Below are 13267 nucleotides of genomic sequence, written 5' to 3'. Positions count from 1 at the left end.
CTTCAGCCTCAAATGTTTATGAGATTTAACATAGTACTATGAGGAGAAACTCTAGATTTATTTTTTTAACCACCTTAAATATATGAAACAATTAAGGCAAACAAATATTAATGGTTATTACAAAGCAAAAGGCCTCTTCAGATTTTGTATGTGATTTTGAATAAAGTGTATTCAGATAAACGTTTCTCCATAGACAGTTTCTCCGTAAACAGTAAACAGCATGGAAGCAGTTCATTATTCTCTAATTTTGGTTACTTTGCTTCAAGATGAGTGAAGAGGTAAGAAATAGACTTTTGAAAAGCATTTAGCTAGCATTCACAGGCTCTGAATCTTAGTCGTTCTGACCTTTGGCTAGTTATTTAACTTTCTTGGACCTTTTATTTCTTCATCAATAAAATATGCATAGTAATAACTTACCTAGATAACATACCTTACTGTACTTAGAATTTGGGGAGAAATGACACTTAATTGTTTATTTACATAGTGTCTCTTTTGCTCACACTTTTTTTGTAAGCATATGAAAATGTTTGAACTGAGTAAATATGTGCCATGGTAAATGTAGTAGAAATAATAAGTTATTTGAAAACTTTCTCAAATGTGTGTTTATAGCTAATTCAGAAAAGTCTATATACATGTGAAGGCTGGGATGGACAATGCCAGATATAACACTGGTATCCTGATTATAAACCATCGTGTGCTGCAATAGATGCTTAAGATATTTTGACATGGCTGTGCCTGTGAAATACCCTAGTGTCTTGGTCATTTACTTACTGTTAGTGCAAGAAGCACCAAAAATTATTTTAAACTGAAATAAACAGGAAAATACCTTTTGCTAGGTGTTTATATTTGCAGTTCATTGGAACATTTCTCTCTGGCTCCCAAAACTGACATTAGAACGTCACAAAATTTCACTATCTTGAGAAAATAATTTTTTTCACCTTGTAGATGGAATATTAGGGTACAGAGATCAAATTGCCACATCCATTGGATCCTAGAAAAAGAGAATTCCAGAAAAACATCTACTTCTGCTTAATTGACTATGCTAAACCCTTTGACTGTGTGGATCACAACAAACTGTGGAAAGTTCTTAAAGAGACAGGAACACCAGACCACCTTACCTGCCTCCTGAGAAACCTGTATGCAAGTTAGGAAGCAACAGTTAGAACCGGACATGGAACTATAGACTGGTTCAGAACTGGAAAAGGAGTACATCAAGGCTGTATGTTGTCAACCTGCTTATTTAACTTATATGTAGAGTATATAATGCAAAATGCCAGGATGGATGAAGCACAAGCTGGAATCAAGATTGCAGGGAGAAAGATCAACAACCTCAGATATGCAGATGACACCACCCTATGGCAGAAAGTGAAGAGGAACCAAGGAACCACTATAAGAAGGTAAAAGACGAGAGTGGAAAAGCTGGCTTAAAAGTCAACATTCAAAAAATGAAGATCATGGCATTCAGTCCCATCACTTCATGAGAAATAGATGGGGGAAGTGGAGTGACAGACTTTTATTTTCTTGGGGTCCAAAATTACTGCTGACAGTGACTGCAGCCATGAAATTAAAAGATGCTTGCTCCTTAGAAGAAAAGCAATGACAATCCTAGACAGTGTTTAAGAAGCAGAGACATCACTTTGCTGACAAAGTCCATAGTGTCAGAGCTATAGTTTTTCTAGTAGTCGTATATAGATGTGAGTTCAGTTCAGTTCAGTCACTCAGTCATGTCTGACTGTTTGCAACCCCATGAACTGGAGCATGCCAGGCCTCCCTGTCCATCACCAACTCCCAGAGCCTACTCAAACTCATGTCCATTGAATTGGTGATACCATCCCACCATCTCATTCTCTGTCGTCCCCTTCTCCTCCTGCCTTCAATCTTTCCCAGCACCAGGGTCTTTTCAAATGACTCAGTTCTTTCCATCAGGTGGCCAAAGTACTGGAGTTTCAGCTTCAGCATCAGTCCTTCCAATGAATATTCAGGACTGATTTCCTTTAAGATGGACTGGTTGGATCTCCTTGCAGTCCAAAGGATTCTCAAAACTCTTCTCCAGCACCATAGTTCAAAAGCATCAATTCTTCGGTGCTCAGCTTTCTTTAGAGTCCAACTCTCATATCCATACATGACTACTGGAAAAACCATAGCTTTGGCTAGATGGACCTTTGTTGGTAAAGTAATGTCTCTGCTTTGTAATACGCTATCTACGTTAGTCATAACTTTTCTTCCAGGGAGCAAGCGTCTTTTAATTTAATGGTTGCAGTTACCATCTGTAGTGATTTTGGACCCCCCAAAAATAGTTTGTCAGTTTCCACTGTTCCGCATCTAATTTCCATGAAGTGATGGGACCAGATGCCATGATCTTAGTTTTCTGAATGTTGAGTTTCAAGTCAACTTTTTTCCTCTTTCACTTTCGTCAAGAGGCTTTTTAGTTCTTCACTTTCTGCCATAAGGGTGGTGTCATCTGCATATCTGAGGTTATTGATATTTCTCCTGGCAATCTTAATTTTAGCTTGTGCTTCATCCAGCCCCAGAGAAGGCTATGGCAACCCACTCCAGTACTCTTGCCTGGAGAATCCCAGGGATGGCGGAGCCTGGTCCACCATTTCTCATGATATACTCTGCATATAAATGAAATAACCAGGGTGATAGTATATAACCTTGATGTACTCCTTTTCCTATTTGGAACCAGTCTTGTTCCATGTTCAGTTCTAACTGTTGCTTCCTGACCTGCATACAGATTTCTCAAGAGGCAGGTCAGGTGGTCTGATATTCCCATCTCTTTCAGAATTTTCCATAGTTTATTGTGATCCACACAGTCAAAGGCTTTGGCATAGTCAATAAAGCAGAAATAGATGTTTTTCTGGAACTCTCTTGCTTTTTCAGTGATCCAGTGGATGTTGGCAATTTGATCTGTGGTTCCTCTCCCTTTTCTAATCCAGCTTCAACATCTGGAAGTTCATGGTTTGTGTACTGTTGAAGCCTGGTTTAGAGAATTTTGAGCATTACTTTACTAGCATGTGGGATGCATGCAATTGTGCAGTAGTTTGAGCATTCTTTGGCACTGCCTTTCTTTGCAATTGGAATGAAAACTGACCTTTTCCCGTCCTGTGGCCACTGCCGAGTTTTCCAAATTTGCCGGCATATTGAGTGCTGCACTTTCACAGCATCATCTTTTAGGGTTTGAAATGGCTCAACTGGAATCCCATCACCTCCCCTAGCTTTGTTGGTAGTGATGCTTCCTAAGGCTCACTTGAGTTCACATTCCAGGATTTCTGGCTCTAAGTGAGTGATCACACCATCGTGATTATCTGGGTCGTGAAGATCTTTTCTGTTTAGTTCTTCCGTGTATTCTTGCCACCTCTTCTTAATATCTTCTGCTTCTGTTAGGTCTATACCATTTCTGTCCTTTATCGAGCCCATCTTTGTGATTGGGCCCTCTCTAATTTTCTTGAAGAGATACCTAGTCTTTCCCATTCTGTTGTTTTCCTCTATTTCTTTGCATTGATCACTGAGGAAGGCTTTCTTATCTCTCCTTGCTATTCTTTGGAACTCTGCGTTTAAATGGGTATATCTTTCCTTTTGTCCTTTGCCTTTCACTTCTCATCTTTTCACAGTTATTTGTAAGCAGATGTGAGAGTTGGACTATAAAGAAGGCTGAACACCGAAGAATTGACTCTTTCGAACTGTGGTGCTAGAGAAGACTCTTGAGAGTCCCTGGGACAGCAAGGAGATCAAACCAGTCAATCCTAAAGAATATCAATCCTGAATATTCATTGGAAGGACTGATGCTGAAGCTGAAGCTCCAGTACTTTGGCCATCTGATGCAAAGAGCCAACTCATTGGAAGAGACCCTGATGCTGGGAAAGATTGAAGGCGGGAGGAGAATGGGATGACAGAGGATGAGATGGTTGGATGGTATCATTGACACAATGGACACAAGCTTGAGCAAACTCAGGGGAACGGTGAAGGACAGGGAAGCCTGTCAGGCTGCAGTTCACGGGGATCACAAAGAGTTGAACGCTGCCTACCAACTAAACAACAGCAAATATACTAAAGAGCACACCTGTTGGATTTGGGTACAAACCCTCCTCTGCCACATTGAAGCTTAGGCTAGTAAATTAAATAAATGTTTTCCATGCATACTCCTGTCCTCTTTTTATTCATTTACAAGTATATTCATGTTCTTTATCTTGTTCAGTAAATGGGATCATTTTTTTTCAAAGGAGAAAGAGATTAGGAGAGCACTGCTCCTTGCAGAAATTTGGTGATGAGATCTCTTTTATCTTGTGGTTGTCCTACTGGTCCTCTGTTCAGCCAGTGGATAGGGCAAGAGACTGAGGATTGTGTGAGAGTTTTTATGGGCCGGATATGGAGACATGATACACTTCCACTTATACTCACATTTCATTGGCTTGAATGAAAGTAAATTCTCCAAGAAAGATTAGAAAAATGTACTCATGAAGAAAGATTTCTGTCACACTTTGTGCCCTGCACTCAAAGAGAAGAATATTTTCTCTCCTGTAGGAATAAAGTATTGTTCATTCCATTAAGGAAGGTAGTGAAGTGCCTAAGAAGAAAGTAGAGAGCAGTCAGATCCATTTGAAAACAAGGAGTATTAATCAGGGAAGGATTCACAGAAGAGGGTGACATTTGAACTAAAAGTTTCTGATAAGATTTTCTCAGTGAGACAATAAGGTGAGCTCCCCAGCAAGAACAAGTCATGGTAATACAAACAAAACCCAGTGTGGCCTCACAAGGCCATGCATCCTTGAAGTGGTGAAAGAGAATTGGTGATGATGAACTTCCTTGGGTCCAGTGGTTAAGACTTTGCACTTCCACAGCAGGGTACATAGGTTCAATCCTTAGGGAAGTAAGTCAGCGTGGTGTGGCCAAGAGGGAAAAAAAAAAAAATGGTGAATGATAAGGCTAGAAAGTTCATTGAGATCAGACTGTGAAAGGCCTTAGATGGTATGCTAAGAAGATTGGATTTACATATATATGCACAACAGGATACCTTCAGAGGTAGTGTGATATAATTGTATTTAGAATGCTAGATTTATTTATTTTATAATTATTGAGCATTTTATGTTCTAGATATTACTGTGCTTGCTGCTGGAGATGCATAAAAGGAACATATTCCTTGCTCTTGTCATAATATAAAGGGTTCATTAGAGGGACAGTATTAAAAGTACATAGATGAAATAGGTGCTCCTTTTTTATTCAGTATAAAAAGAGATGAGGCCTAAATGTGAATACTGGTAATGAAAATGCAAAGGACTGGATGAATTCTGGAGATAATCCATGGAGTGGAATCTGATGGAACTCCTGGTCAGTCTGTACTGCATGAGGATATGATTTGGAGGATAGTGGCACAAAGGTTTCTAATCTGAGAGAGAAAACAGCTATTTGCTAGAAAAGAGGATCAAGTTTGAGGGAAAGATTATGAGTTCAGTTGTGGACACAATTTTGAAATATCTATGTGGAGGTATTCAGGAAGTAGTTGGGGGGAAATGTTCTGATTGTCTGAAAAGAGGCCAGAACTGGAGTTATGACAAATACATAGATTGCATGTTAGACGACCTATAAGGCTGCGAAACAACAGAACTCCAAGAAATGAAAGGTGGGCAAAAGAGACAGCAGCCAGAAAAGGCTGACAAAGGATTGTTAGAATTAGGAAAGCATTTGAAGAAAGATGTGGTTGGTTAGCTGTTTAAAAAAAGATGGAGAAATGATGACAGGATAAAGCTGAAATAACCATTAGATTTGGCTGTGATAGAGTTTGGGGGGACCATTACAAAAGCTTTGGGACAAAAATCTAATAGGAACAAGAAAAGGCAGTAACTTGGTTGACAGAAGAGTAAATATTGTACAGGATTTGTGAAACTTGAATGTATTTATCGTCTGAGGATAGAGAAGAGTGATTTTGAACCTTGAGAAGCAGAAAGAACCCTAAAGGATACAGAAAGGAATAGGTTCTAAAGCATAAGTGGATGGATTTACTTTTTGAAACAAGGCAAAAAAAAGAGATAAGGAATGATGCACATAAAAGTTTAGAGGTGAATGGGAGTGAAGCTGAGACAATATAAGGGAGTCAGGGGAGCTGGTGTGCGATTATTGGCACTTCCAGTGGAGTAAGCTTAGTAAATTGTAGGAAACAAGAACAGAAATCGGCTGTGGATGCTGATTAAAAAGGAGCAACGTGGAAGGATCCAGATAATTTCTAAATCATTATAGTCAATAACATTTACATACCATTTTGTAGGGAGCTTATATGGCAAAAGTAAAAATGGTCAGATATGTTGATAGCAGCTTAGCACAGCAACAAAGTAATCAGGGAAAAGAGGGTGTTTATAAATGTGGAATTGAAATGATAATCTTGGAGTTCAGGTTGGGTAGGAAAGGAAGGAAAAGCAGGAGGGCACCAATAGCCTGCGGAGTTTGGAAGAGCCAAGGCATTGAAAGTTATGTGCAAGACTAGTGAAAAATATAAGTACTTTTGGTAAATGCTCTGCTGTAAAATCCAAAAGGACTGATCATTAGTTATAAGAATAGCTCTTACCTCTTACCAGTTGTGTTCTTTGGTATCAAACTTTGTGGTACAACTAATGATATTCCATACCCGCGATCAGTAAAATGGGATTGCCACCTTTAGAGAATATTAGAAATTTCAGGATAAACTAAGTCATGTCTTGAATGACCATATATTCTTCCCTTTTCACATATACACAATAATACCATAAAGCAGTGAGAAAGGAAGAAAATAATTTGGAATTACTTCCGAATTCCTTTAGTAATCGAGGAGGAGTTTGATCTTAATGACTCAGTTTGAATAAATAAATTTTATTCAAGTGAATTCATTGATATCCTTTGTAGAGAACATACCTGTATTGATTATTGATAAAATTTTTCAAATGTGTTTTTAATATTTTTCCATAATTCTAAGTTTTTTTTTTTTAATTTATACACACAAGCACATACTTGGGAATCTTGATTGACAATGTGAAGCTCAATTACATAAAATATTTAACCACAGCACAACAGCCATTTGCAGTTTAAAGAAAACCATATAAAACAATATTCCAATGAATTGCCCAACAAATCAGTAAGAAAGGACAGACCAGCCTAGTGAAATAGATAAATCAGATTTAGGCAGGGTAGTTTATTGAATTTAAATTGTGCCCAGTTGGCCCAAGAGCTATATATAAGCAATCCATCTTACGTTGTTAATGGAGGTTCTTGAAATCCACCTGATGTTTGCATTATTAAATTTCAGTCTAATGAGCTCTGCTAATACATATTGAAGATGGTTGTAAGGAGTAGAATGTGAATCTGAGCGGGATAATTTGGAAGAAACATAAGCTGAGCATTTTACATGACTCAAGGGGTATATCTACAATTACACATATAACCAAAATTGAATTTAAATGGAATTTCTATTATCCTTGTCCTTCTACCAGGGAGAATAAAGTGTAAATGAAGTAAAAGTCTTTAGAGTTACTGGTGGTTTGTTTTTATTATCTAATTTAATAGATTCTTGCAATGATACCGAGTAGCATAAAAGTTTTAATATTTCATGACTTTAAATGCAGTCTAAGTATGTATTAAAGCTTGTAAATGGAAACAGATGTCTGTGTAATTGGATATAGCACTTCACAACACCATTATATAAGTTTTATATTTTAAGAAAGTGTCAGTGTTGACAGTGAAGAAAAGTCAAATTTTTGAAGAAAAATAGTCAAGTATGTGCTGTGTATTTTCTTTAAATTACTCTTTTAAGCCAGGTTTTATACTTCAAAAGGATATGTTGATTTTGCATAGGAAAAATATATGCAGCAAAAAATTGAAAAGTAAGTGTGTTTAATTTTTAAATCACTGTTTACATTGCTGTTATCATTATAATAAAGGCTCATCCAAAGTTTAATGCTGGCACAGTTTGATTTCTTTTTCTTTTGACGAGGCAATACTTTTTTTAACTTAATATTTCATCAACTATAATGCTATTAGAGACTTATTTTCACTTAGTTCACTCATCAGGCAGTAAGCCGGCAATAAAGGAGAATCGCTCCTTTGAGACGTTAATGCTTTGGAATAAATGATGTGCTGGAACAGAAATTTAATTAATTTACAGAGTATATTGATAGTCCCTTGTTACCGTGCTGTATATTTTTAATCTTCTCTAACATCTGTAGTAAAGTGTTTGAAAACCCCTGCAGTTGAGCAACTAGTAGATAATTAAGTAATAAGGGAAGAAGTTTCTAGAGGGAAAAAGATTCTTTTTACCAAATGCTGTCATAACATGAATAAAGAACTGCTACTATGATATGCAGTGAAAAAAATAATACGCTACCTAATTTGATACTGTTCCAAAGATATAGCAAGCTTCTTATATTTAAAATGTGGATTGTAGCTTAACTTTTCTCCAAAGTTTAAAACAGATGCATTTCACTGACAAGTCAGATGACTTTTAATGACCAACAGTTTTTCCCAGTTTTTATGCCATCATTAGACATATGCTGCTTAAATTAATTTTCTTTTTGGTGCAGAGATTATGTTGAACTAAGCCTCAAAGATTCTAAATAAATATTGTAAATAATCTGAATAAAGATTGTAAAAGGTATATTTCAGATTTTCAGCCATTTTTTTCCTTCTGGCTACTTCACAAAAAATATGTAATAAATTTATTTCTCCTTCTCCCAGTATTGTCATTCACAATATAGGCATAAAATAAACACAGAAATTTTATTGGTTTTTTTTTTTTTTTTCAGCAAAAGCTGATGAAGCATTGAAAGCCAAAGAAAGAAATGAAGAAGAAGCAAAGAGAAGAAAGGAGGAAGGTAAAGACATGTATTCATTTTGTTTCAAAGCAGTCACAGTGAAGAGTCACTATTTGACGTGATTCTCTTCATTCTCTGAATAAAGCATAAAACATCATTAAGTGCTTTAGGGGGTACCTCCTGCTACTTTACGAACCTAAACTATGACACGATGTTACACTATATTCAGTGTCTTGGACACTGATGTTTGCCAGCATAAGGTTAGTTTAGAGGCAGAAAATCCCAAGGACAGAGGAGCCTGGTAGGCTGCAGTCCATGGGGTCACTAAGAGTCGGACATGACTGAGCGACTTCACTTTCACTTTTCACTTTCATGCACTGGAGAAGGAAATGGCAACCCACTCCAGCGTTCTTGCCTGGAGAATCCCAGGGACGGGGCAGCCTGGTGGGACTGAGTCGGACACGACTGCAGCGACTTAGTAGCAGCAGCAGCAGCAGTGTTAAGTATCTGGGGAAACAGAAAAGATACAAAATCATACAGTGGAACTAGTGTTAGTTTCTTCCTTCTAACTTTTATCTTAAATTATCAAAATTAGTCATAAAAATGGATTGATCTGATGGGTACATTTTGAAATATTTTAGCAGTGATGAAGAAAAGTCTTCTTGCCAATAAGATTTTAAATAAAAATGCTGTTAAGATGGAACAATAAATTAGGAAATGTCAGAAATGTCAGTCATAATTCAGATTTAGAAATTCATCGTAATTTTTGTAGATTATTTCTTTAAATAACATTGACGCCACCCCCTAAAAATATTACACACAGAAATCTAACACATTTTTATCTCCCCTAACAAATTGTGTTTATCCTTCAGATTGCTGTGATGTATGTGAGTGAAAATTTTGCATTTTTCATTCTCAGAGGCTTTATATATACTGTCGTAAATCTCAGTGCTTAAAGCAAGATCCAGGCAACTCTTTCTCAGTCAGTTAAGTTGATGATCCACTTGGACTGGTAATCATATCACTCTGTTGGCTAATTAGCAGAGTTTAATTCTTCTGTGAGCTTTTAAGGAGTTGAAGCCTGATAATGTGTTCCAAAATACTGTCTTTGAGTCAGTTCAGTTTAGTCGCTCAGTCATGTCAGACTCTTTGCAACCCCATGAACAGTAGCACGCCAGGCCTCCCTGTCCATCACCAACTTCCAGAGTCCACCTAAACATTGAGTCAGTGATGCCATCTAACCGTATCATCCTCTGTCGTCCTCTTCTCCTCCTGCCCTCAGTCTTTCCCAGCTATTGTCTTTGAGTGCTATTGTCTAAATCTGAAAACTGAGAATTTTTCTGTAATGCCTTCCTTTTACTATGACAACCACAAAAAATTTTACACCCCCAACTTAAAATTAGAAGCTGAGACCTTATAGAACCTAAAATGTTTTAGTATGATGATGTAGAATTCTTAAAAGCACCATTCCATCAGAACCAAGCCCTCAAAGCAGGGGGTGGGGGGGAAACTGTAGATTCAAGTGACAGAACCCTACAGATTAGGAGATTCAAACTAAATGTGTATATAGAGTTCTTACCTTGACTCCTGTAAGTCCTGACTTTATGCTCGTGTCCTAGATCAACCAATTTTATGGTATATTGAAAAAAATGAATGAATTCTGCTGGTAAAATTAATTCCTCAGTAGAATTCTCTTCTTTTGGCTTTCTAAAATGCACATTTTGGTTTTGTTCATGGAAATAATCTGATTTCAGTTATGCTTATGGTCATACATAGTACAAATAGATATAATACTAAATGTAAAATAGTCTAAGCAAATTGTAATATTTTCGTACTGCTGTGTTATGTGGTATTCTGATCAATGTAACTAATTAATGACATAATAGCCCTTATAAAACATTGTGGTGCTATAAATTACAAGTGTGGCACTTATTATCAACCAACACAGTAAATATATATTGCAATAGTTATTAGTCTGATTCCATTAATTCAAATCTTAATTGGAGTCATAACCAGTTGAAAGCAGATGACATTGATATGGTAACCACGGATATTGAAATTGCTGGGTGATTTATTGTTATGAAAAAAATATATAATATGAATGCTTCCTCTAGTAACTGTTTCTTTAGGAAGCTTTCAAGGAATTGAAGCCTGATAATGTGTTCCAAAATACTGCTTTTAAATGCTGAAAGAAACTTTTTAAAATTTCAGAGCCCCTTGTGTTACACGATGACAATTGATATTTCTAAGAGTCTCTCCTTTTTTTTTTTTCCATTAAATTAGCTCTAAACGTCTTTTAAAATATTTTTTTAAGAATATGCCAATGGAAATTTGCTGTATGACTCAGGGAATTCAAACCAGGGCTCTATAACAACCTAGAGGGATGGGATGAGGAGGGAGGTGGGAGAGATGTTTAAGAGGGAGGGAACATAAGGTATATCTATGGCTGATTCATGTTGATGTATGGCAGAAACCAACACAATACTATAAAGCAATTATCCTTCAATTAAAAATAAATAAATTTAATTAAAAGAATTTAAGTAACTATAGATACTTGAAGGTAATATTGTAATTCTTTTGAAAATATTTTTTCACTTTGATTTTCACTAAGTCAGTTGACCTTGCACTTAGCCGTTCCCATTTCAATACCCGTGAATTGTTAGAAAAGCACCTCTCTCCATTCATAGCTGTTTTAATTAGCATCTGTATAAGCCTGTCATTCTAACCAGAGTATAAATTCTAGGATTGTAGAGGATTTAGTATCCACAGTGCTTAACATGTAGTAGATACACAGTTTCTTAATTACTGCATAAATGAATGAATGACCAGTTTACCTTTCCTTCTTTTAAATCCTGCTTAAGTAACTTATCCTGAGCTTGAAGTTGATCCCAAATAACATCATGGAAAGTGTAATCTAACCCTGTTAGGTCTTTATGCTAAGACAGGACTTCACTCGGACTACTTTTCTAAAGAGTTACAACTAATCAAAAAGAAATCAATGAATTTCAAAATACTATCAATATTTGCTGGTATGGACTTGCCAAGTTTTTACCTGAGCTAACTGAATTTTCTGTTTATCCAAAAAAATGTGGGAAAATTATTACCACAAATGTTGAAGAAAAATTCTACTGGTAAGGCAACCTATATGACACTAATGTTAAAAGATTAAAGGTGTGTTTCATTCAGTATGTTTCCTTTGCCTGTATTTTGTGAATGAAAGTAAATTATTAGCCATTTTTTGGTGTTGTTTCTAGAATTTTTTTCTTGTGTGTTGTCTAGATGCTTGAATGCTATCAAGTTAAACTTCCCTGAAAATGATTAATGCATAAGCTACATTTATTTTATTTCATATAATTAGTCCAGCTGCAAATTGAAACCTGAGATGCATCTGTATATGTATGTGTATATATTTCTGCATCTGAAAGAATAATAATCTTTTATTTCTAACTCTAATAATTCAGTCTATCACATCATTTATACAAGTCATCCCTTAATTTCTCAGCATTCTGATATGCAGCACATGGTTCAAAGCATTCTTAAAATGTAGATAAACGTGATCCGCCCAGCTCCCTTTATCCATTCTCTGTCATCTCAAAAAATGATTGTATTAGCATAGCAAGATCTGTGCCTTGCAAATACATTCTATTACGCAGTCCTTTTCTTTGAGTGTTCTTAAATCAATATCATAATTATGTTTGCAAGTACTGTATCCAAGATGAAAGTCAGGCTACTCGCCGAAACTTGTGCAGGGTAACTACTTTGTCTTCCACTCTTTAAACAGTGAGACCCCATTTAAACTGCCCTTTGTGGTCCTTACACAGCCCAGTTGATTTTCCATGTATCAAATATCACTGCATATTTACATAAACTCTCTTTTTTTTGGAACCATTTACTCTCCAACTCTTTCCATTTTTGTTGAATTATATAAAGGTTACATTACTTCATTCAACAATAAAGTTTGGCTTTATAGTTTCCTTCTTAAAAAATAAGCACTTTTTTTCCTAATTCTGTACTATATTTTAGGAAAAATGAAATCTTTCAGTTCAGTTTTCCTGCTTATTCTTTGACCTAATAAATGTTTGACTTTTTCTCTCTCTGTGTTTGAAAAATGTTTGATTAACATATAATTAAAAATCATTTCAACTTTTCTCCTTTTGATTTCTTTTTGTATTATTGAATGCTTGAATATAACTGCTCAGGTTTTCTGTTTTTTATCTTTAGTATGCACTTAAGGGTTCTAATTATGTTTTAAATCCATTTATAAGCATTATTGTTTTTCTGTGCATTTTGACTTCTAACATGAATTTCTTATTTATGGCATAAGTATGAGTGCATGCACACTCAGTCCCTTCAGTTGTGTCCGACTCCTTGTGACCCAGTGAACTGTAGCCCACCAGGTTCCTCTGTCCATGGGATTCTCCAGACAAGAATGCTAGAGTGGTTTGCCATGCCCTTCTCCAGGGGATCTTCCCAGTCCAGAGATTGAACCCACA

The 13267-nt window shown here is 36.2% G+C and overlaps 1 protein-coding gene across 1 annotated transcript in view; it reads left to right on the top strand.

The window, feature by feature from the left end:
- RSRC1 (arginine and serine rich coiled-coil 1) overlaps positions 1–9103 on the top strand; it is a 350213-nt gene extending 341110 nt beyond the window's left edge. The window contains exon 7 of the mRNA XM_006079554.4: positions 8766–9103. Coding sequence (XP_006079616.2) covers positions 8766–8896 — 131 coding nt within the window. The 3' untranslated portion in view covers positions 8897–9103. The remainder of the gene's footprint in view (positions 1–8765) is intronic.
- Positions 9104–13267: the final 4164 nt, after the last annotated feature.

The sequence above is a fragment of the Bubalus bubalis genome, chromosome 1, assembly GCF_019923935.1.
Source record: "Bubalus bubalis isolate 160015118507 breed Murrah chromosome 1, NDDB_SH_1, whole genome shotgun sequence".
Lineage (NCBI taxonomy): Eukaryota > Metazoa > Chordata > Mammalia > Artiodactyla > Bovidae > Bubalus > Bubalus bubalis.
Note: the sequence above shows the minus strand (reverse complement) of the source record. Positions and strands in the feature narration are given on the sequence as shown.